The sequence below is a fragment of the Tachyglossus aculeatus genome, chromosome 11 (genome assembly GCF_015852505.1).
Source record: "Tachyglossus aculeatus isolate mTacAcu1 chromosome 11, mTacAcu1.pri, whole genome shotgun sequence".
Taxonomy (NCBI): domain Eukaryota; kingdom Metazoa; phylum Chordata; class Mammalia; order Monotremata; family Tachyglossidae; genus Tachyglossus; species Tachyglossus aculeatus.
This window is the reverse complement of record NC_052076.1, coordinates 5438383-5463446: the sequence shown is the minus strand read 5'-3', so window position 1 is coordinate 5463446 and position 25064 is coordinate 5438383. Positions and strand designations below refer to the sequence as shown.

General features: G+C 45.4%; 1 protein-coding gene across 4 annotated transcripts in view; it reads left to right on the top strand.

The window, feature by feature from the left end:
* Window positions 1-25064, top strand: part of LOC119934066 (putative RNA-binding protein Luc7-like 2) — a 41781-nt gene that overhangs the window by 4906 nt on the left and 11811 nt on the right. For 2 of the 4 annotated variants that reach the window (XM_038753444.1, XM_038753447.1), the window contains exon 2: window positions 18518-18612. In XM_038753444.1, the coding sequence (XP_038609372.1) occupies window positions 18518-18612 (95 nt within the window). Of the gene's footprint in view, window positions 1-16659; window positions 16731-18082; window positions 18106-18517; window positions 18613-25064 lie in introns of those variants that run through there. The other 2 variants (XM_038753445.1, XM_038753448.1) reach the window with 2 other exon arrangements.

Here is a 25064-nt window from a genome sequence, read left to right as displayed (position 1 = left end):
TTAGTTGAGATCAGCGTCCGTATGCAAAAGCGGAAAAAAGAGTCTAGCCTTTAACCGGAAATGTTACTAACACTTCGCTCCGGTCCCTTGCAACAAAGTATCCTTGTTTTGAGGAGAACCGTAGATGTAGTATGAAACTGCTAGGGTAACTTACAGAATAGCAATTTCTAACAACATTTGTCCTCGCAGGATACTTTTTTTTAAAAAAAAAAATAAAGAATACTGTTTAAATTTAAATCCAGTTTTTCTTCCTGGGATCCTTAGCCTTTTATCCCCAAATTACTTGACTTCTCTAAATAAAAATAAAATGCATCTTGTGCAAACTTTAGAACATATCATTTTTCTTCCTGGGATCCTTAGCCTTTTATCCCCAAATTACTTGACTTCTCTAAATAAAAATGAAATGCATCTTGTGCAGACTTTAAAACATATCCAAGAAATGGGTGTATAGGCAGAAGTGGGGAAAACTTGTGAAGGACATGTGTTTTGATAATAAACCCTTGAAGGGTAATGTGTATTTGTTATTTCAAATTAAGATTTCAAGGGCACATCAAGTTGAAAAGACTTTGATTTTGGAAAGGAAGTTATTTGTGTCTTTAAATTCAGGAGAGGTAGCTCAAAAAGCGCCTAGTACAGTGCTCTGCACACAGTAAGCGCTCAATAAATACGATTGAATTGAATGAAAAGGTCAGTGTCGGAGTCACTTAAAAAATGACTGACGTGGTACAAGGACTGAGTTGATTGTGGTGTAACTGGTCATTTTAAACTCCATCCCCATGTTAATTTGCATGTGGTGAGGTTTTTATATTTTTGTTACTGGTTCGTGGGCTGTCACATTACATTTGTAGACTTTACTTAAGAGACTGAACATTTTAGTCGTAGCTCACGTGGCTTAAATTTGTGCTTCCTTATCTTGGGGGCTGAAAATATCCAGAAAGTATGTTGAAACAACACCAGCGGCTGTGGTTGCTTTTATTGCTTCAGGAGTTGAATGAACACTAGTGGCAGTTTATGTATTGGCCAGGCCTGGGCGGGAGTCTGTGCTGCTTGCTTTGACTCCAAAACCTTGTTTGTGAGGGACGTATTAGTTGATTCGGATAGAAAAGCAAGAATTGGGGCCTCTGAAAGTCACAGACTGGATATGCACTTAATGTACACACCTACGGATCATAATTTATAGTAATGTCTGTCTCCTCCTCTAGACTGTAGGTAAGCTCATTGTGGGCAGGGAATGTGTCTACAGCTCTGTTGTGGTTGTACCCTCCCAAGCTCTTGGTACACTGCTGTGTGCACAGTAAGCGCTCAGTAAATAGCACACATGATGATGATGAGAAGACTTGGGCAGGTGGCGTAAAAGTCAAGAATTGTTTACCCTTTCCTTGTGAATTAATGATACACCTATTCATTCTTAATTCCTTGGTTTAAATGGTCCTTGAGTTCATCCAGTTCAGGCCCCAGGCAGGCGAATGACTAAACCATCCAACACAGATGGTTATTTTTTAAAAAGATCCACCAGGGCTGGAGCCTCCACAACCTACCTTGGGAGCCCGTTTCAGAATTTTTTTTTTATCCCTGAGACAAGAAATTCATCCTTGTGTCCACTGGAAGTCTCCCGCTCTAATATACGCCTGTTTCTTCTTGTTCCTGACATGGAGACCAAGTCGACACTCTCTCCACTGAAACACCCCCCCCCCCCCCCCCAAAATTGTATCCTTGGAGTCTGTTAAACACTCATCTTCTCCAAGTTAAGCAACCACAGTGTCCTCGTAGGACCTGTTTCCTGCCTTTTTAATCATTTTTGGCCCTAATCTGTGGGTTGCGTAAGGGTTAAACACCACTTAAGACTAGATTGTACATTATAGAATTAGTGACCCTGGAGTTCCAGTCTCATAATAATCTGATTTATATATGTATGTATATATGTATATATGTTTGTACATATTTATTACTCTATTTATTTTACTTGTACATATCTATTCTATTTATTTTATTTTGTTAGTATGTTTGGTTTTGTTCTCTGTCTCCCCCTTTTAGACTGTGAGCCCAGTGTTGGGTAGGGACTGTCTCTATATGTTGCCAATTTGTACTTCCCAAGCGCTCAGTACAGTGCTCTGCACATAGTAAGCGCTCAATAAATATGATTGATTGATTGATTGATTTAGACTATAAAAGTGAAAACCACTGCTGTACAAGTAGCACTTGCAGGGCGATTTATTCATTGTTATCATCGCCGTTATATGGTGCGTTTGGTGAGGCTCTTTGGTAGGTTGTTGCTTCGGGTAATTTTAATGAACTTCCCCTCAGAGAAGAGTCCCGTTCCCAAATGAGTTGATGTAAATGCAGCAACTGTAAATATAGTCCAGCTTGTGAAGACGCTAGGCAGCGGTAGTCTAGTGGAAAATTGCACGAAACTGGGAGTTGATAGCCCTTAGTCTGATTTGGTTGCAAATCGGTTAGCGTGGGTGTGACCCCGGGCCAGTCATTCACCGTGCCATGTCTAAGTTCCTCAATCTGTCCGATGAAGGCACTGTCAGCCTGCCTTTCCTCACAAGAGTTTGGGGGAGATGCACGCAGTAACGTTAGTACTAAGCGCTTAGTACAGTGCTCTGCACATAGTAAGCGCTCAGTAAATACGATTGATGATAACGTGAAAGCTCCCTGAGTGTTTGGACAGGAAGTCATTTTCTAAATCCAGATTCCCAATAGAGCTTTGCGGATAACTTTCTAGGCCAGAACTTGTCTTCTAACATAGCTTTCCAAGTAAATGCAAAACGTTTGTCAACTGGAAAATTGGGTTTTTTTTGTGTGTGGGGGGGCAGTCCTACCTTCCATTGGGAGGTACAGTGACCCGTTCATTCATTCATTGTCATATTTATTGAGCACTTACTGTGTGCAGAGCACTGTACTAAGCACTTGGGAAGTACAAGTTGGCAAAATATAGAGACGGTCCCTACCCAATAGTGGGCTCACAGCCTAGAAGGGGGAGACAGACAACAAAACATATTAACAAAATAAAATAAATAAAATGAATATGTACAAATAGAGTAATAAATATGTAGAAACATATATACATATATACAGGTGGTGCGGGGAGGGGAAGGAGGTGAGGCGGGGGGGATGGGGACGGGGGAGAGGAAGGAGGGGGCTCAGTCTGGGAAGGCTTCCTGGAGGAGGGCCCGTTCTGTAAAAAGTCAGTGTGCTTTAGCTCATACTTTTTATCTCATGCCCAGAAATGAGCCTGGCAAAGTGGCAGCTCGTGCCAGGCTGTTCTGTTGTATTTGTTGTCAGTCATGCAGTTTCCCCTGAGCCTGTATGCCTCCAAAATTGCCCAGACTCCGCTGGGGAATGAGAGCCCGTCACACTTGGCCATGTTAGCTGTACAGTTGCCCACCCCCATTTACTGGTGCGACTGTTTGGAGAAAGACTGTAGCTACAGCCTAGCCCCCCTGAGAAGAACCCCAGTTTCACCCCTTCCCCCAATCTCGTGTCCCGTCGCCCCCTCCTTCGTGTCTGTATCCAGGAAATTCCTCCATCCAGACTCAGAGCCCCGATAGAGCAACCTGGGCATTGTAGGAAATCAGTCGTATTTATTGAACGCTTATTGTGTGCAGGGCACTGTACTAAGCACTTGGGAGAGTACAGTACAACATAGCGGACCTGTTCCATGCCCATAAATTAGGTTATGTAGCCTGTTACTACGTTAAGGCACCTGCCAGGCCCATGGAGTCTGTGGGGATCAGAGGTACAATCCTAAAGGAACTCCATTAACCTGGAGTGATGCCACCCCACCCTAAAAGTGTATGGAAGCACAGGGTCTGGGGAGCCATGGAGCCAAATTGGATGTTTTCTACAAGAATATGAGTCATTTGAGATTGGTTGTCGGTCACTGGCGAGCTTACACACACACACACCCATCAGTGGTGGGAGTGGTGTCCTTAAACTGCTCCCCATGGTTGGATTTGTGGCCCTCCGGTATAGGAGCCCATTTTAGCATGAAGCAAGTCAGCTCCCAGCCCAAGTCCTCAATTTTTCCTATGGGCCAGTGATGTTTATCGAGTGCCAACTGAGGGCAAAGCCATCTCTTAAGCAGCAGGATGTCTTGAGCACTTAGAGCACCGTACCGATGGCTTGAGAGGCTACAGGAGAGGTAGAAGACACACTGTTTTCTCTCCAGTCTCTTCAGTCTACTGGGAGAAGCAGACAGGCCGAGAAAGTATTTACAGCTGCCTAAGGGCTTCAAGAGCTGGGAAGAGGAGCTGTGGCAGTCGAATTTGCATCAATTCCATTATCCGAAATATCTGGATTAGGTGAACTAGCTTCCACCCTGTGGCTCCACACTCCCCTTTTCTTTCCCTTCAGTATAGGAGCCAACACAGTCATGGGGGCAACATAATGTGGGTGTGTGTGTTGGTTTTTGGATCGCGTGGATTTGTGTTCTTTAAGCCAATGTGGATTACATTATCCTCACCAAGTGAGTAAGAGTTTAATGGAAACTAGCTCGTACAAGCTTGAAACCATTAAACTGTTTTGTCTAGTGTTATTTCACTTCTGGGTGTCAGGCAGCCAAAGTTAGCAGTTAATTATACAGTTGACAATGAGCAACAAAAAATGAATGGGGCTTCTTTTGGGTCACCCCGTATCTTCTTTTGCTTTCACTGTGGCCATCTCGACTTTTCATCTCGTTTCATCCAGTCAGGTTAGATATCTTCTAGGAACATTTTACCCATGGGCATTTATTGGAAGAGCACAGCTTCTGGTGTGTTTTCATGATGAGAGGTAATATTAATGACAGAATCGTCATCCTCATCGTGGATTCCTCTATCTCCAAATTCCTGAAAAATGACGATACTTTTCCATACAGCTCAGTCACGGAAAGGGGAGAGCAAGGATTCAGTCCGCCTTTTTGAACTCTGTCAGAAAGAAACTACGATGTTTGGGGCCTGTGGGCAGGCTCTGCTCAGTGGTTGAACTGGATTTTGCAACGTTGCCATAACTTATTCAGTGATTGTGTATCTAATCTACATAAACTGGTGAAATAGCTAGGAGCGCTCTATTAGGAAAGGAAGACTGAACATTGTGGTGACAATGAAATCCTGGGATGGGCTTCCCAAAGAAGACATGATGAAGTGTTTTGGAGGTCTTTAAAAAAAAAAAAAGGCTTAAGTCTCATCTCTCTGAGGTTGTTTCAGTGCTCTGAGAAAGACCTGCCTCTGAAGGCTCTTTTTGATTAAAGGACTTTTAAGTGTCAGCCAGCCCTGTGATTTTCTCACTATTAAGTGTTAGGGGACCCCTTGATGTGCTCAATTTCCGTGTTGGCCTGTCATCAGTTGGCTTTGTTGGTTGGAGGTAGTAGGAGAGGGAGAGGGCAGTTTTCCTTTTGGGGAAAAACTCCGGCCTTGCCAGGATTGTGTCAAACTGTTCCTGGGGCTACAGAGTGGGAACAGGGGGTTTGCTGCCTTTACAAAGGGTCTCCAGAGCTTCCTGTGTCATGGAGAGAAGAGGACCTGAGTTCTAATCCTCACTCTGCCACTTGCCTACTAGGTGAACTTGAGCAAATCGCTTTACTTCTCTGTGCCTCAGTTCCCTTATCTGCTAAATGGGAATTCAGCATATAGTCTCCCTCCTATTTAATGTGAGCCCCCTGTGGGACCTGATTATCTTGTATCTACCCCAGTGCTTACTACAGTGCTTGACCTAGTAAGCATTTAACAAATACCACAGTTATTGTTAATGATTATTATTTCCTTCCCCCCTACTGCCTTTCCTGTCCTTCCAAGACAAATGATTATGTGGAGGACTCCCACTATGAAGACTTTTTAATGGCATGCCGCTTTATTCAGCAGTATGTTGGGAAGCGGTTTATATTATTGTGGCAGGATCTGGCTGTACATACTATGTAAGAGCACTTTAAGTTTACATGGACACGTACAATGTAGTAAAAAACAAAAAAACCCACACAACTCATCAAAAGCACACGATCTAAAAGGAAACTGCAGATATGAACTCGATTCTCAAGGGCAAGAGATGGGTGTAGTCAGAATGCATCATAAATGAGTGAGTCCAAAGTAACCTTAGTTCTCTATTTAAAGGAATGATCCCAAATGACCTTTTATTCACTTATTTACTTAAAAGGAGGAGAGGAATTTTAGCCAGGAATTGGGAAGCCTCTTGAAATGGGAAGAGCCGAGTAAAGCCGGGAGACTTTTAGCTTGGCAGAACGCAGCGTGGACGCTGAAGTTGACGCACTCCTGCTTTTCCGGACTTGGCCGGGTCGTTTGACGAACAGGGCTCAGGCTAACTAAATGAAGTGTGTCCTGGTTACTTCCTGAAATGGATGCTGAAAGAGAAAAAGAGCAGTGGGCTCTATGTATCTGCCTTCCCTCTCTCTCTGTCTTTCTCCCTCTCCCTCTAAGCTTGAGGGGAAGATGGGTAGGGGCTGATTTTGGTGCCTTGCCATCCTTGATTTCGCAGCTGGGCAAGGTGTGAGTGATTTGCTGCCTCTCCCCAACGATCCCCTCATATCTGAACCCTGTTGTTAAGCCTCCTATTGGCTGCCTTGTTCTCAGGCTAATTAAGCCTCCTTCCTCTTAGTCTTTTACTTTTAGCACCTATTTATCAAAGAGTGAACCGTTTTTTTGTGCTTTTTTTTTTTAGTTTCACACCGCTCATCAAGTTGTGTGGCCTCAAACTGAATATAACATATTCGTCCGAAAAAAGCCTTAGGAAACAAAGTCTTAAACCAAACGACTGTTCCCCAAAAGCTGAATCTGAAAATGACGGAAAAACACAATCATGGAGATTTTCACCAGGAATAGGAACATACTGATGCTTAAATATGTTTATCAGTTCATGAGAGATTTGCTGTTGTTCAGTATGTGCCATGAGCTGTGAGTTGAGGCTGTCTGTGCGGCCCGTTCTGTGCTGGGTGAGAGGAAGGATTACTTTCATTCATTCATTCAATCATATTTATTGAGCGCTTACTGTGTGCAGAGCACTGGACTAAGCGCTTGGGAAGTACAAGTTTGCAACATATAGAGACGGTCCCTACCCAACAGCGGGCTCACAGTCTAGAAAATTACTTCATGGTTACCCTATATTTACATACCTCAATGTTGGGTAGGGACTGTCTCTATATGTTGCCAATTTGTACTTCCCAAGCGCTTAGTACAGTGCTCTGCACATAGTAAGCGCTCAATAAATACGATTGGTGATGATACCCCAGAATCTTCCTGCCTTTTTTTTTAAAGCAGCACAGGATTGTTGACTTCACTTGACCCCCCAGATCTTTCCCAGACAGATCTAAACAAAACAAGTCATAGTCCTTCTTCCATTCATGTGGTATCTTTTTTTCCATATTAATTATGCTGACTCCTGGCCCTTTTGGACTTCATCTGTTTTAGAGCCAACTTGTCATGGCCGTTTTGAAATTTAATCAGATTTGTCAGGGCGCAAACCACCGTAAGGTGCTGTCCGGTGGTCTTGCGAGCAGATTTAAGGGGCAAGCTCTTTCCATCTGTCATGAATAAAATAGTTTTATTTTAAATATTAAATATTTATTAAATATTTAATTAAATAGTAAATAAAATATTTTATTTTTAAAAATAAAATAACTATTTAAAATAGTTAAATAGCAGCTGGATCGACCCTTGCAAAGCTTCACTCATCATCCACAGACACTGCACCATTGATAACTGGCAGGGAATGTGCCTGTTTATTGTTGTATTGTACCCTCTCAAGCGCTTAGTACGGTACCCTACGCCCAGTAAGCACTCAATAAATACGATTGAATGAATAATTGCCTAGAAGTAAGCACTTATACATTATGTAGAGATGATTTGGCAACCCATGGGTTGACTTTGGACTGTGAAAGATTCCCTCCTAACCCACAGAACAATTTCTGTAAATTCTGATTTCTGTCAACATGTTCTGGCTACTTCACTCAATCAGTAGTATTTATTGAGTGCTTGCTCTGTGCAGAGCATTGTACCAAACACTTGGGAGAGTGACATAGGTTTAGCAGACAAAATTCTGGCCCTCAAGAATCCTACAGTTTAGCAGGGGAGGTTGACAGTAAAATTACGAAGAGGGTAAGGGCAAGTCCCCATCTGAGGGTGCCCTGATTGGTTTAGATTTTTGGCCCATTTGTTTCCCTTTGTCCTAATTCAGCCATCAGAACAATAATAATAATAATAATAATAATAATGGCATTTATTAAGCGCTTACTATGTGCAAAGCACTGTTCTAAGTGCTGGGGAGGTTACAAGGTGTTGTAAACACAGTAAAGGTAAACACAGTATACTTAAAGTATACTTAAAGAGCACTGGAATAAACACTTGAGAGAATACAACAGTGGTAGAAGACATGATCGGTCAGTGGTATTTGAGGGGCTATTGTGTACAGAGCACTGTACCAGGGACTTGAAAGAGTACAATAATGGTAGAACACATGATCTATCAGTGGGGCTATTAATAATAATGATGGCATTTATCAAGCGCTTACTATGTGCAAAGCACTGTTCTAAGCGCTGGGGAGGTTACAAGGTGATCAGGTTGTCCCACGGGAGGCTCACAGTCTTAATCCCCATTTTACGAATGAGGTCACTGAGGCCCAGAGAAGTGAAGTGACTTGTCCAAAGTCACACAGCTGACAATTGGCGGAGCAGGGATTTGAACCCATGACCCCTGACTCCAAAGCCCTGACTCTTTCCACTGAGCCACGCTGCTTCTCTTCTATTGAGTACAAAGCGCTGTACTAGCTGCTTCAGACAGTACAGTACCAAGAAGTAGCTGTTTATGATCCCTGCCAAGAAGGACCTTACAATCTTTATTTCATTCGGTTGTATTTATTGAGCACTTACTGTGTGCAGAGCACTGTACTAAGCACTTGGAGGCCTTCCCAGACTGATTCCCCTCCTTCCTCTCCCCCTCCTCCCTCTCCCCATCCCCCATCTTACCTTCTTCCCCTCCCCACAGCATCTGTATATATGTATATATGTTTGTACATATTTATTACTCTATTTGTACATATTTGTTCTATTTATTTTATTTTGTTAATATGTTTTGTTGTCTGTCTCCGTCTTCTAGACTGTGAGCCCGCTGTTGGGTAGGGACCGTCTCCTATATGTTGCCAACTTGTACTTCCCAAGTGCTTAGTACAGTGCTCTGCACACAGTAAGCGCTCAATAAGTATGATTGAATGAATGAACTTGGAAAGTACAGTTCAGCAACAGAGACAGTCCCTGCCCACAATGGGCTCACAGTCTAGAAGACTCCCACACACCATCTTCCCACACACAGCACCCTCGCCTGTCTGCTGTCGGACCTTGGGCAAGTCACTTAACTTTTCCGGGCCTCAGCTTCCTCATCTGTAAGATAGAGATTAAGACCGTGAGCCTCAGGTGGCAGAGGGCCTATATCATCGTCATCATCAGTCGTATTTATTGAGCGCTTACTATGTGCAGAGCACTGTACTAAGCACTTGGGAAGTACAAATTGGCAACATATAGAGACAGTCCCTGCCCAAAAGTGGGCTCACAGTCTAAAAGGGGGAGACAGAGAACAAAACCAAACATACTAACAAAATGAAATACATAGGATAGATATGTACAAGTAAATAAATAAATAAATAGAGTAATAAATATGTACAAACATATATACATATATACAGGTGCTGTGGGGAAGGGAAGGAGGTAAGATGGGGGATGCAGAGGGGGACTAGGGGGAGAGGAAGGAAGGGGCTCAGTCAGGGAAGGCCTCCTGGAGGAGGTGAGCTCTCAGCAGGGCCTTGAAGGGAGGAAGAGAGCTAGCTTGGCGGAGGGGCAGAGGGAGGACATTCCAGGCCCGGGGGATGACGTGGGCCGGGGGTCGATGGCGGGACAGGCGAGAACGAGGTACGGTGAGGAGATTAGCGGTAGAGGAGCGGAGGGTGCGGGCTGGGCTGGAGAAGGAGAGAAGGGAGGTGAGGTAGGAGGGGGCGAGGTGATGGATGGATGGACAGCCTTGAAGCCCAGGGTGAGGAGTTTCTGCCTGATGCCTGTATCTACTGCAGCACTTAGGTCCAGTGCTTGGCACATAGTAAGCCCTTAACAAATACCATTCCAAAAAGGGAGCCGATAATCTTCGCCCTCCCATCACACTCGTTCCTTTTCCCCACCGCCCATCTCCGCGAAGCGGAGAAGCGGAGAGTCCATATTACAGAGTAAGCCGTCTGGGTAAAGTCCATGGCGGGTGAGCAGGCCACTGGTCGTCAAGGGGCTCTGACTGAAGGACCACCAGCGACATCTCATCAGACGGGCCGCCGCAGCAGGAACCGTGGAAAGAGCTGGCCAGCGGGGCCGGCGGAGACCGCAGCAGCTATGGACCCTGGCCGTTACTTCATCATCATCATCATCAATCGTATTTATTGAGCGCTTACTATGTGCAGAGCACTGTACTAAGCGCTTGGGAAGTACAAATTGGCAACAGTTACTTCTTGCCCCACCATGGTGCCGTGGCCAGAAGTGGGTTTTTGTCCAGGAAATTGTTCCATGCACAAGTCCTGGCTCCGTCACTTGTTTGCTGCGTGACCTTGGGCAAGTCATGTCATTTTTCTGGGCCTCAGTTCCCTTGTCTGGAAAATGGGGATTAAGACGGCAAGCGCCAGTGTGGGACGTGAACTGTGTCCAACCCGATTAGCTTGTGTCAACCTCGGTGCTTAGGAAGTGCCTGGTACATGGAAAGCTTTTAGACTGTGAGCCCACTGTTGGGTAGGGACTGTCTCTATATGTTGCCAACTTGTACTTCCCAAGCGCTTAGTACAGTGCTGTGCACACAGTAAGCGCTCAATAAATACGATTGATTGATTGATAGAAAGTGTTTAACATGCCACTTTGAAAATATATGAAGGCATCCAGTGCTTAGAACAGTGCTTTGCACATAGTAAGCACTTAATAAATGCCATTATTATTATTATTGTGGCTGACTGAAAAGAGCTTGTGGCTGAGAGTCAGGAGACCTGGGTTCTTGTTCTGGCTCTTCCACCTGCCTGTTGGGTGACCATAGTTAGATCACTCACCTTCTCTGTGCCTCAGTTTCCTCATTTGTAAAATGGGATTAAAAGCCTGTTTGCCCTCCCTCTTAAACTGTGAGCCTCGTGTGGGGTAGAAACTGGCCACTCTGATTATCTTGTATCTAATAATAGTAATAATGATGGCGTTTGTTAAGCGTTGCTATGTGTGAAGCACTGTTCTAAGCACGGGGGGGGGGGCGATACAAGGTAATCAGGTTGTCCCACGTGAGGCTCACAGTCTTAATCCCCATTTTACAGATGAGGTAACTGAGGCACAGATAAGTCAAGTAACTTGCCCAAAGTCACAGAGCTGATAAGTGGTGGAGCTGGGATTAGAACCCGTGACCTGGCTCCCAAGCCCATGCTCTTTCCACTGAGCCACGCTGCTTCTCTACCCCAGGGATCGTTCAAACTGTATCCACCACAGTGCTTAGTACAGTGTTTGGCCCATAGTAATTGTTTTAATGATGCTATTTATTATAAAAATGTGATACCCCCTTTCCCGCCTATTTCCTTGTTGCATTTGAGGCCACCGCGTATTGAAAAGCTGTCCTCATGTACATGTTCATCTTCATTACGTGTTCATGTAGAAATTTTGCCAGATAGGAGAATTCTTTGCTCTGTGCCCTACTGGAAGAGAATAATTCCGTATAATAAAATATATGCGATGCCCCTGCCAATTTTTTTTTTCATTCCTGAGCTAAAACTTCCCTGCAGGCATTTTGCTGTGAGGTGAAAAAAGGGTTCTGCAAATCCTTACGGGAAATTGTAGCTGTTTTAACATTTCAATAAAAAAGGTCAGTGGGTACAGGGTATAAAGTTTTACATAATGAATACTAAAATTGCTTTAATTGTTACAGAAGTAATAATGAAAAGTAGTTTTGTTGTTCCACCCAGTAGTCAATTCAGGGGAAGTTTTCTGTGAAAGATGTGCAGTTTTCAAAGGCCGCATTGCTCTGAAAATAGAGGTTTCCCCCAGTTTAGGAAACGTAAGTCGTGATTTTAGGATGACAGTTCAGTAGCACACTTCCAGTGATACCAGCTAATGGAAGAAAATCGTTTTATTGCTCATTAACAACCCAAAGTCATTCACTTGTTTCTGAAGTTAACAGAATGATGTGCTGCAGGCCTCAGACTTACTCCGCCAGCTGAACATGAAATCACTCTGGAATCTCCAAAGGGTAGCAGAGCATTTCCTCCGCAGCTGAACTGGATCCAATCCTTTATGGAGGAATTCAGATCAGCTGAAGAAGATCAGGCCACTAGAATATAGGCTCCTTCAGGGCAAGGATAGCATCTACTGACTCGGCTCTTCTTTCCCAGGTGCCCAGTATAGCGTTGGGCACTCGAAAAATACGACGGATTGATTCTCATAGGCACTTGAGTGATTCTAAGAGCAGCCTAGAGACTTGTCTTTTTCCGAGGAAGGCGGGGTGGGGTGTGTACATGTGTATAGTACCCACCCTGCATCAGGTGAAATCATCAATCGTATTTATTGAGCGCTTATTGTGTGCAGAGCACTGTACTAAGCGCTTGGGAAGTACAAGTTGGCAACATATAGAGACAGTCCCTACCCAATAGTGGGCTCACAGTCTAGAAATGTGATGACCTGCCATGTGTGCCTTTGTCCACCTATGGTAGTCCCCATGGTCATCATCATCATCAATCGTATTTATTGAGCGCTTACTGTGTGCAGAGCACTGTACTAAGCGCTTGGGAAGTACAAGTTGGCAACATATAGAGACGGTCCCTACCCAACAGTGGGCTCCCAGTCTAAAAGAGTGGGCTCACAGTGTCCCAGGAGGCACACTGTCCTAAGCCCTTAGGGAGCAAACAAAAAGAAATAAAGGACCCCATCCTTACCTTTGAGCAGCTTTTGAGCTAATGAGAAAGACGAGACGACACCAATGCCCATATGAAAAATTAGAGGGGAAAAAAATAATAGAGGCTAGTGTTGAAAACAAATTAATATATCCATTTACAAACTCCATTTCAATCAATCAAGGTATTTATTGAGCACATACTAAGTGTTAGGCAGTGTATTAAGCAGCATGGCCTAATGGAAAGACACAGGTCTTGGAGTCAGAGGACCTGGGTTCTAGTCTTAGCTCTGCCACTTCTTAATGTGACCAAGGTCAACTCACTTCACCTTTTTGTGCCTCAGTTCCCTCGTCTGCACAATAGGGACTTAGCACTTCTTATCCCTCGTACTTAGACTGGGAGTCCCATGTGGGACCTGATTACCTGGGCTCTTCCCCAGCGCTTAGTATATTGTTTGACACATAGTAAGTGCCAAACAAATACTATTATTATTGTTGTTATTATTATTGTTAATAGACTCCTTAAGGTCAGGGAACAAGTCTTGTTAACAAAACACAGACTCCTTAAGGTCAGGGAACATGTCTTGTTAATAAGACACAGTACAGGAGTAACAAGGCAAACGTTCCTGACCTCAAGGAGCTTACACTTTCGTGTGGTAGACAGAGAAATTAGTTATGGAAAGCGAAAAGAGGAGGAAGAACAAGGATAAAGCAGCTGTCATTCAAAGCACATCAGGGTGAAGCAGCTAAATAAATTTGTGAAGATAAAAATGTAAATAAGTCGAGCATGTATGTAAAAGTTATTTTAATTTTCCATTCTCTTGCAGCTATCACATGTATGTGTACATTTTCATCTTGTTCCCTCAGTTTTATGTAATTTATGTCTGCCTGTCTCTATTGGATCGTAAACTCCTCGAGGGCAGAGAGGAATCTCTCATATTGTACTCTCAAGTGACTAGTTCAGTGTTCTGTAGACAAGTTGTTGTTTTTTTTTGGGGGGGGGGGGGCGTTGGTTTTTATAATATTTTAATTGCTTACTATATATCAAACACCATTCTAAGCTCTGGGATAGATTCCAGTCAGTCAGCGGCTCACAGTCTGAATAGGTATTGAATCCCCATTTTGCAGTTGAGGAGACTGATGTCCAAAGAATTTAAATTACTTGCCCACGGTCGCACAGCAGGGAGGTGGTGGAACTGAATTAGAACCCGGGTCCTCCGACTCCCAGTCCCATGCTCTTTCCACTAGACCACGTTGCTCCCGTAAATATCCCTTAACTTCCCTAAAGTTTTCAAGAAATGGTATTGCTTGATTGATTGAATGAATGAGCAGACAGACCTCTATGAGCATGTTCAGATGACTGATGGGATGACGTGAGTAGACAAGTGTAGGGTTAGTTAGAGGAGGTGACTTCTTGGAAGGATAGGAAAGATGCGGTTGGGCAGAACTAAGAGAATGGGCCATTCCCAAAGTGGGAAAGGCAGGAGCAGCAAATGGGTTGGTAAACAGGAGAGTCAGAAATGATGTTCGATTTTCAAAGGTTTGTTTTGGATAACAAGCTGGGCTGTAGGAAGGAGAAGAGAATGGATCAACAGGGCAAGTGGACTGCCGAATTTATTTACAGCATAAATGTTCTAAAGAAATGGGTCTTGTGTCAGCTCTGCTGTTTAGACTTGGGTGCTAGCGCTAGGCTCTGCTTTTTGTGGTTTGGATTATTTTTCTCAGGGGACTTTGCCCACGTGAGAAGATTCTCCAGCTCCATTTACATTAATAGAGCTGGAATTACTTGGCCCTGTGAACTGGTTGGTTCTAACATAGGGATTGGCATGTAGTTTTGATTGATGTCCATCCTCTTTCTAGGTGTTTTGGAATGGAGAAAGGGGCAGGAGTCCTAGAGAGGGGGTTTGAGAATCAGGGTGTCCCTGCGGTGGGCAGAGTAGAGAAATCTCTGGGACCGGGGTGCCCCCGAAAGATTATTATGGGATCTGACGTTCCAGCCTCCCCTCCTCCCTACCCTGGAATCCTTGCACTTAAAGCTGGGAAGTGTTATTCACGATCCTTTGGGATCTTTGTTTCCATCACTACTGCCATCTCTTCTGGGAACTTTTTCATCCAAGTTCCTTTCAGAAATATGGTTTGGGCCAGACCTTGACGAACACAGAAGCGGTATTTATTCGCAAAGATCTTCTTTTTGTGAACGTTCCCTCAGCCGTGGCGTAGCCTATGACAGTCACCTTCCCGCAAGTGCTGTAGCCCTCAGCCATCGATCGCACCCCAGCCCCCCAATCTTCCGCTCAGCGTCCCGCTGGGTCCGGACTGTGGGCGCTGTCACTCCCAGCCCCCTGGAGGAGTGCTTTTAGACATCCCGTCCTGGCCCTGATCCCAGAGGAAGCCACACACTGCTTAGGCTCTGTTAGGTTCCGTGCCCCCCATTAAAAAAAACCCAAAAAACAACTCACACCCCTTCTGTGCAGGTGACAGCTTCCCAAAGGAAACTCTAACTCGGTGCTAGGCTCCTCCCACCCCCCCATCACCCCTAGTCTGAGCGGGATCACCCTCACGGCTCCGCTGGGCAAGGGCCGAGCCCTGGTGGGACCGTGACTCCAACCTCAGGCTGCCTCAGAATCATTTAGTGTCTCGTGCTCTCAGTTCTTCTCCGATAAAAGCTCAGGCATCCTTTCCACGGTCAAATACAAAATCATTTGGGATTACTCTTTTGATGGAGCTAGCTTGGCTCATCAAGAATGTGCGACGTAGCAGATGATGCCATTCCCTGAACTTTGGTAAATTATGCTCTAAAAGTTTAAGTAAACTTCTGAGAAGCAGCCGGAAACAAATACTTTACAAGCTGTTCCTTGGAATCCGAGGTCTCTCTGTTCTTTTTTAGAATTACCTTGAGGAGCAGCCGTCTCCCAACAGCTAATATTACTACATGAGGGTTTAGATCTTTTCCCCAAAGGCCCTGATTTTAAAGTACCCCCTAGAACGCGGCCCTGTTAAAAGCAAGATGTCAGAACGTACCCTTTTAATTTTGTAATTTTTATACATGGATTTAAATGCTTCTGCGAAACGTCCCTCCCTTCACTCTCACGAGTTCTAAAAGACAGTTGCATCCATTATTTTCTTGGAGTTTTAGAAAAGGGAGTTGTCCGTAAACAAAGCCACCCGGTGTGATGAAATGTCCCTGTTGATTATTATATCAAAAGTGGTAAAGCGCAGTTTTTCTGAAACATTACTTAGAAGTATCCCCAAATAACGACCTCACAAAAAGCCCCCGTACAGTTGGTTTTGTGGTGGTGCCTGTAAGCGGAAGGCAGCCTAGGAAGAAATGTTTGGGTTCTCATCTAAGCATCCACCAAAGTCTTAAAGGAAGCTCTTAGTGGGACAGGAGTGTTTATCCAGGAGTGGGGTTTGGAATCCTCATTGCCTGTCTGGAAAAGCAAGAGGCTTTAATTTGTAGGGTCAGTCCACTGTGAGCTTGGAAAATAATTGAAAGTAAAGTGTCCCAACTCTCCTCCCAACACACCTCTTTGTCAGAGGCCTCCTGAAACCTCAGGTGTCACCTTTCTTCCCTCTGGCTGGGCTCCCACCAAATATCTCTCCTGGCCAGTAGCGTTCAGAATATCCTTTTTTTTTTAAAAAAAAATCTTGATTTTTTTTTGTTTACTTTTGTTTTCATGTACAAGAATCATTACAGTCAACATGTACTTCTAGATGCTGTTTTGAAATTGCTGGCAGAGTCTATTTATTCTATTCAAAATGAACAATCTGGCCCCTTGTTTTATTTATAAAGGTTCAATGTTTCTATGCCTGCCTACTTCAGTCTGCAAGGGAGTGTCAGAAAGGCCCCGCATTCGCCGAGCCGTGAGTTATTGCTAACTTTTCAGACGTGTTAATGAATGTGGAACATACGCAGTTGTGTATAAAATTAAGCAACAACAACAAAAAATACTCTCTTCCCCTGCCCTCCCCAAATTCTGTTCTGTAGTAGCAGGCCTGAACTCCAAACGGTTTATTCCAAATCTGGGATATTAAACATCACCTGTTAAAACAAGAGACTAGCCTCTAGAAAACCTATTCTTGAACTGCTCTGAAGCTTCTCTGTTTTGTGAATTGCTTGTGAAAATTTTATTCCGCTTGCAAGTCGGAAGTATTTGTTGCAAGTTTTATTAAGTCATTTATAACAGTTGGAACAAAATCTAGCCCGAAAACGATGGTCTTCATTTCCCAAGCATTGCCTTTAATCAGGCGGGGGTTTTTTTATCCTCCCAAAACGAGATTTTATGGGAGAATAAAGGCAGTGGCTGTGAGAACCAGATTTTTTGTAACTAAAAAAAAATTGAGTTAAGAAAAAAATTACACCTTTTCATACATACGTCAGAGTTCCTGGAGTGTCTCACACTTTTTGTGGAGTGGATGGATGTTTTATCCTTTTACCCACTGCCCTTGTAAAAAATACTGAGATTTTTGGGTAGGGTAGCAAACTGAATTATATTCTTTTTTGCCCTAGCAGCTGCCCTCACTTCAGTAATTCACCAGTATGTTTTCACTTCTGAGTGATTGTTAGAGCATTTCAGGTTAAAACTGAGAAAGTATCCGTTCTCCCAGGACACACCACTCTGCATTTTCGGAAGGACAGTTCCTTAGAAATGATCTCTTTTTGACAACAAGAATGTCTTCCTGAAAATGTACGTGGGTGAAACGTGGGTGGTGTTTGGGTCTGTTTTTTTTTTTTTTTAATTGGTTTTGGATTTTTTTTTAAAGGAGAGAAATTTCAGTAAAATAACATCTTGAACACTTAGTTTTAAACGAAGGTTGTTTACGACCTCCGTCCTGCAGTTGGGCAGCAGTATCCGGTTATCAGGTTGGTATTTCTGCTGCTCTAGGAAATGCAACGTGCCACCTTGAAGACTGAATTAACGATAGACCCAGCTCTTCCAGCTCAGCATTTAGTCCAGCCTAGGGCCCGTCCAGGATAGGTAGGGAATGGGGGCTACCGGGAGGCTTGAAATTTCCCTGTTGCATATCCTGACTGTTGTGTAGGTACTGTCTCTTTGTTTACTGGTGTGTGAGCACCTTCCAGGTTTGTATCCTTTCCAGCGCATTATTCCACCGTCGCTAACGTTGCCTCCTTCCCTCCTGCCACCCCCCCACCCCCCACCCCCCGCACCAAGGGGCGTCGTTCCAGATGGAACCAAACAGTGGACGAGTTGGCGCTGGGGGACAGTGGGCATTCGCAGTGTGTATTATTTGTTTGCAAGATTCTTTTTCCTGCCTTTCCTTTTTGAGGTTAAACCAACCGTTTCCGATCTAGAATATGGAGTAAAGGCCTTTTAGAACATTAAAGAACAACTCTCATGGCCTGGTACATTTTATCCCCTTAGCGCACTGCGATTTCAACTGTAAGACTTTCCGAACTGCATCTGCCTTTTTTTTCCCCCCGCCCTCCCCCTCCCTTCATCCACTTCAGTGCCGACTGCAGTACCCGATGTAAAATCGGGGTTTTTGTGCAGGGGATTAAATGGGCGAGCCCCCCCATCCTGATAGTCGTTAGATTATTTTCACTTTCATGCGGCATTTAAACGGACTTTCTGAAAAGGAACGTGCCCCCCATCCTCTAACCTTGGGTGTTGCCGGTTCCTGTGTTGCAGGAGACACCACCCGTCAGCGAATCAAATTCAGTGATGACCGAGTCTGCAAGAGTCACCTCCTCAACTGCTGCCCTCATGACGTCCTCTCCGGAACCGTATGTATCTAAGCGTCGAGTCTGACCCCTGGAATGTCACGTGAAATAAAAAGAACTGCTGTGTGGCTGCCCTGCGAGAGATGAATTTTCTTTTATAGTTGGCCTCTACTTGACGGGCCCTTTTTCTAAGCTGTTCCTACTTGAATCAGCGTAGACCAATGGCGCTGTTAGAAACGGGTGTCATCTCTGGCTGACCGCTGACTGGTCCACCGCCTTGCCTCTGAATATTCGTCTCCTAGACGAAGGAAGATTTTCCCAGGCTCCATAGTGTTATTTAACAGAGTAATTAATTAACAGAGCTTTGTAAATCCAAAGGTCTCCCTCCTGTCCCCTCACCGTTGGCTCAGTGGAAAGAGCCCGGGCTTTGGCTCAACCGGTCATGGGTTCAAATGCCGACTCTGCCAACTGTCAGCTGTGGGACTTAGGGCAAGTCACTTCACTTCTCTGTGCCTCAGTTACCTCATCTGTAAAATGGGGATTAAAACTGTGAGCCCCCAGTGGGACAACCTGACCACCTTGTAACCTCCCCAGCACTTAGAACAGAGCTTTGCACATAGTAAGTGCTTAACAAATACCATCATTATTATTATATTGCAAGTACCTGTGACATAATTGCAGTTTTTTTTTCTTTTGCTGTAGAATAACGTTTTTGAAATTTACAGAGTGTGGATTTCTGTGTCTGCAAAGATACACAGTCTGAAATTCTAAAGCCAGATTTGGTTTAATTTTAGAGACTCCCGTTACTTTTTACTATTACCCTGAATAATCAAAAATTGGCTCTGATGTGAGGCATATGAAAATATCCAGGTGAAACCTGAATGGAAAAACGTATTCATTTCTATATAACTAGGCTTTAGTAGATCAAAGGGTAGCTCTTTGCAGATACTAATTTCTAGTGTGAATCAAACCTTTTGCCTGAAAACCCTGAGCATTTAAGCACCCCTGCTGTTTGGGACTTAACAGTGTCAGGGCCCGAACATGGAAAGAGTCACAGTGCAGTTGAACTGAAAACCCCTGGCCTGGATTTCCCATTTGAAAACAAAACTGTCACTCCTCCTCAGTTAATATTTGATACCGCTTACTTTGACTGTTTTTCTTAACTCTCTGCCGCTTTACTCTTAGTGTGGAATTCTTATAAAAAGAAGGCCACAAACACCAGCTAAATGGTGGCCCATTATTTAAATTCTGTTTGTTCGACGGCCTATTTGAATTTTAACCCTGACTCCCACCTGGGGTCATCATTTGCACGATTGCTCTAGTTATTGATAAAGCAGCTCTCTCTCCAGGTCTCGAATGTTAGCCTGGGGCACTTAGGGGAAAAACAGAACCTCCCATCACACATCAACTGGATCAGAAATCTGACATATGGCCATTTCCTGTCCTCTGATCCCTCCCGTTGCAAAAGTACAGTTTGATGCGGGAGGGTTGATTTCTTTTGTAGCCTTAGTTCCTGGAACAACCTGCCAGTGGGCACCACCTGACCTGGGCTGATCGGCAGTCTTCAGAAACAGCTCCGTTGGGATGATTTTTTTTCTTCCGTATTTTTGAAGGAATCCAGCTAATTTGATCTCCCCGAAGCGATGAGACGATAAGAACAGCTGGATTCAATTCTTTAATCTTTGGAATCCTGCCCATCCCTGAAAGGCGAGGGTGTCCGAGTTGGATGGCAATGCCAATTTGTAGGGTGTAGTATAGGATCAGATGCAGACCGAGTGCTGGATGTCTAATAATAGTAATGATAGTATTTGTTGAACACTGTGTGCCAACATAGTGCTGGGGCAGATAAAAGATAATCAGATGGGACACAGCCCCTCATTGGGCTCACAGTTCTAAGTAGGAGGATGAACAGGTGATGCCCCGCAGTTGGAGAACTGAAGCCAGGCATCCCAGAGATGCTTAATGGACTCTTCTAGTCCATAGGGTCGAGTGTGATTTTTCTTTCATCTTTACCAATCTAGAGGAGCCGCTGGGAAGAAGCTCCATTAGGTTAGGACTCTGAGAATTGTGGTTCTGCCACGTGGCCTTTTTAATAACTCCTTCCTAAATTACGTCAGTTAGTTGTGTTTATTGAGCGCTTGCCGTGTGCAGAGCACTACTAAGCACTGGGGAGAGTAAAATATAACAATAAACAGACACATTCCAAGCCCACAATGAGCTTAGATTATATTGCTTCACGACAGCTCTGACAAAACTACATGTGTTCACCATGTGTTTGGGGAAGAACATGATTAGGGAGTTTGGGGAGGTCCTTTTGGGGATGAGAACCGGTTTGGAAACAGGGCAGAGTGAGGACTTCAGTTGGGGTTTTCCTTAATGGGGAAGTTCGGTGAGAACGTGAGTTTTGGGAGAAGTGGGTGTGTATGATTAGAAATCCTACACCTTGCTTCCTTCCTCGTTCTCAAAGAAGATGCCACTGATGGTGAAATTCACGTGTTTTTTGTGGGTGTGGCTGCAAAGGCCGATGTGGGACCCGCCGTCCGGATCACATTGGGAACACGCTAAGACCGTCGCTTGGCGTATCGTCATGTTTGCCGTCTGCAGCGCCTGGCCCCGTTTTCGCTTCGTCCTCCTTGTCGTAAACCTTGGGACGTTTCTCCTCGAAAAGAAGTCCCTCCATTTCAGGGGAACGTGCCGGTCGAGTTGCAGGGAATCACTCCCGCTTTTGAGCCGGGAGGCGGCATCGTCCGACACCGTGCTTTTCTGGGCCTGAAAGCGAGGAGGGCAGGGGAAATGGTTTAAGGTTTTCCAATTCCAGTCCACCCCACGGTAGCCAGCCGGTCGGATATCCTGCTGCCATCCATTCTCCTCACATGCGCCAGCCAGCTGGGCGGCAGTGAGCCCGGCTCGTCGTTTCACTGCCAGGAGGCGGGCTGCGTTCTAGGACTTGGTTGTTTGGGATCCGGTCTTGCCGTCGGATGCCGAATATAGCCTCGGATGACACCCACGGAACTGCTCAAAGTTGGACGTGGCTTCGGTGGGGAGGCCGGGCGGGGGGCACCTGGCCATCGAGCAATCTGGCCAGCTCTTACCGCTCTGTAGCCCTTCAGTTGGATCCAGACTATAATACCGTGCTGCTCCCACACTCTGACACCGCCCCAAGGGACGTCCTGGCCTTCTCGACTTGATTGCGACGTCCCTGCCCATCGTTGCCCAGTCGGTCAGAGGGCTGGCTCGTAGAATGCCGGGGCAGTGTTCAGCTCTGGGCGCCCGAATGGGTTTTTGGGTCGTAAGTTCAGTTTCCCCGGTACAGCCTCCCCACCCCCGGAGTCCCGCCCAGGTGATGGCAAAACCGGTTTGTTTTCAGCCTGAACCCCAAGTGTTCCAGGAAGCTGTAAAATGGCAAATGGGTCTGGTGACCTGAATATCATATTTCTACCCCAACGTTTAGTACAGTGCTCGGCACGCAGTGAGCACTTATCAAATAGCTCAGGTGGTGGTATTATTGTAGGGGCTCCCGTTCTGGGGGAAAATGGGGGCAAGTAGAGGATCGGCAGGAGGGTTCTTCCATGTCCTCCCACCCTGGTAAATTTCTGCCTCACCTCTCATTCCCTTTCGTGCGTCTTCGGCCCAGCCATCATCCTTGTCACATGGTGCCCCTCTTTCATGGTGCCCCGACCCTTCCTTAAAGCCCGTGGCCGCCCATTTTCCCATTAGGTCTGTCCCTTCCCTCAGCCCCCTCAGGATGATGGTTTTGAAAAAGCTGTTAAATGGGTCAGTGTGGGCTCGCTTTCCATTCTGCCAAGCCAGCTGGGTCCAGATGGGGGAGAGAGGCCAGCCAGCCCTAACCAACAGCAGCCCTCTTCCACGAAGAACAGTGGGGCTCTTAGCAGCTGCGAGTGCCATCACAGAGCGGCAGGATGGTAGTGGGGTAAGTTCCAGGGCACGGTCTGACGGAGGGTCAGTTCGGCCCCTTGCTGTGGTGGCCCTCACCCCGCTTGGCCAGATGTGCCTCTGGTGTAGCGCTCTGGCCCGTGGTTGCCGCGGGAAGTAAGATTAGACTATCAGCTCGTCTCAAACAGGGAATGTGACTGCTCTACTGTTCTACTGTACTTTTCCAAGCTCCTAGTACAGTGAACTGCACACAGTAAGCGCTCAATAAATACCATTGAATGATTGATTGATCGGACGAAGAGCAGCCCCGCGGGCTCGTCTCCCATCCTTCTGGGGACATCAGTCAGGACCCGGGCCCTAGGGCCAACATCTCTGCTAGCCCAACACCCATAATCGGGAAACTCTTCACGGACCCCAAGGCTGCGTGGGGATTGGAATGCCTCCCGATTGTAAAAACATGCCAGGCCGCCCCACAGACTCCTGTGCCCGCCAGACTGAGAGTTATTATTGCCTTTCTGACTCAGCCACAAAGAGCGTGTCGTGAAGGAGGCTGGTAGCGTTAATTTGTGCAAACGATTTCTTCTTCTGGTGAGCAGGAGAAATTGGGGATCTGTATCCAAAAATGTCAGCCGTGGTGGTCTCGGACTAGCTACACCCTAACCTGTCCATTCTCACTGAAACAGTGGTTGCTAGAGCAGCATTTTCCCCACGATGCAAGGAGATTTTAATATCACAGTTGCCTTAAAGAGTTCCCTGTACCATAACTAACCTTCGTAACTATGTTTTCAGCGGACAGTATGTCTTGCTGGGTTTGGACAAATCACTGAGGAATGTTGAGCATTAGGAATAACTGCCTTTCTTGCACGCCATCGTGGAGGATTTGCGTAATGTGTGGATTTACTGGGTTGTTTTTTTTTAAAGCGATTTTCACTAAAAACATGTCTATCAACTGTTGTATTGTGCTCTCCCGAGTACAGAGTCCTGCACCCAGTAAGCACTCAGTGAATACCAATGATTGATTATTTGCCTCCATTTTCTGTAATTGCTTAAAACTGAAAAATGCAGATGTACTCTCATCTACAGGGCTTTTGACCACACACTGATGTTTTAGTGTTCTGTGTAAGAGCAGTATGGGTCACCGTCAGGGTAAAAGTTCACCAATTTAAAGGCTTTCTTCTTAGTGAATACACTAGAGGAAATAATTTGCCCCAGGAGTAACTCGCGAAGGCCCGTATTCAGAGCTTCCCCTTCTCTTGCCATTGTTTCATTGTCGATTTTGGCCGAGGCAACAGCTGCAAAATGCTCAGAAAAGAGCAGACTAATCCCCCAGCCTCCCCACCCCCCCAGCCTTCCAATTTAGCTTTGAAAACAGAGGGCCCGTTAAGAGTTACTCCTTTATGGTTCCCACCTTAATAGAGGCCAAGGTTGCAGGAGGGAGGGGAGAGGAGGAGGACCTCATCCTATCCAAGTTGCCAAGTTCTTGCATTTTCGAGAGAGAGAGAGAGAGAAAATTAGGGGGCCTCAAGAGCTCTTGGCACTGAAGTTGGCCAAGTACGATAGTCCGTCGGCATTTCCTCGGAAAGAGTCTGGGCCTGGGAGAGGGAGGACCTGGGTTCTAATCCTGGCTCTGCCGCGTATCTGCCAAGGGACTTTGGACAAGTCACTTAACCTCTCCGTGCTTCAGTTACCCCATCTGTAAAATGGGGATTAAGACGGTGAGCCCCACATGGGACAACCTGATCACCTTGTATCTCCCCCAGCTCTTAGAACAGTGCTTGGCACATAGCGCTTAACATACTATTATTATTATTATTACTAGACTGTGAGCCCCATGTGGGGCAGGGGCTATGCCCAACCTGATTAACTTCTATCTACCCCAGCATTTAGAAAAGTGCTTGATACTTAGCAAGTATCATAATTATTGTTTCTGCGAGACAGTGTTTATTAAGCAACCACAGAGTGCATCACACTATACTGGGGATACCCTGAAAAGGGCTGAGAAAGGACTCCGTCCTTAAGGAGTTTACTGTCCAGGAGGTGAGGCAAGACAGACAAATCTATCATCGATATGTGTGTGAAAGCAGTAAGTATAAGAGCAAGGAAAATGTGGATTGAACCGATGGTTGGAAAATGATTGGGGTTAATTGAAAAAAAGCTCTCTGGAGGAAGCGCATTCAGAAATGACACGGTCCAGGGCTCTTAATCTAGTTCAGGCCTAGCCAGCTGTATTCAGCAGCTAGAATATTTTTGCAGGCACAACAGCATCTTCAGATCCTGTGGTGAATTACTTTTGCCGACCCAGTTGACTCTAACAAATGTTGTCACGAGAGGCTGTAGGCTGCTCTACCAGTACATCCTGTTGGTAATTTTCCACGCGCTGATTCTGCTTTCTCACTCTCCTTCCTCTCTGAGGAGAAATGGGTTCCTCCATCTGTCTTTGCCACAAAGCCAGTTGGACAGAACTAGACAAATAAACTAATAATCGTCGAAGGGCTTCCCGCAGCAGTAGGCTTGGGCACCAGTGAAAACCTTGACAACGAGGAAGTAATTACCGTTGTTGAAACAACGTTCCCCCCAAAGCTTTAAAACCTGACGGTCCCGATCCTGCCCTCTCGCTAAAA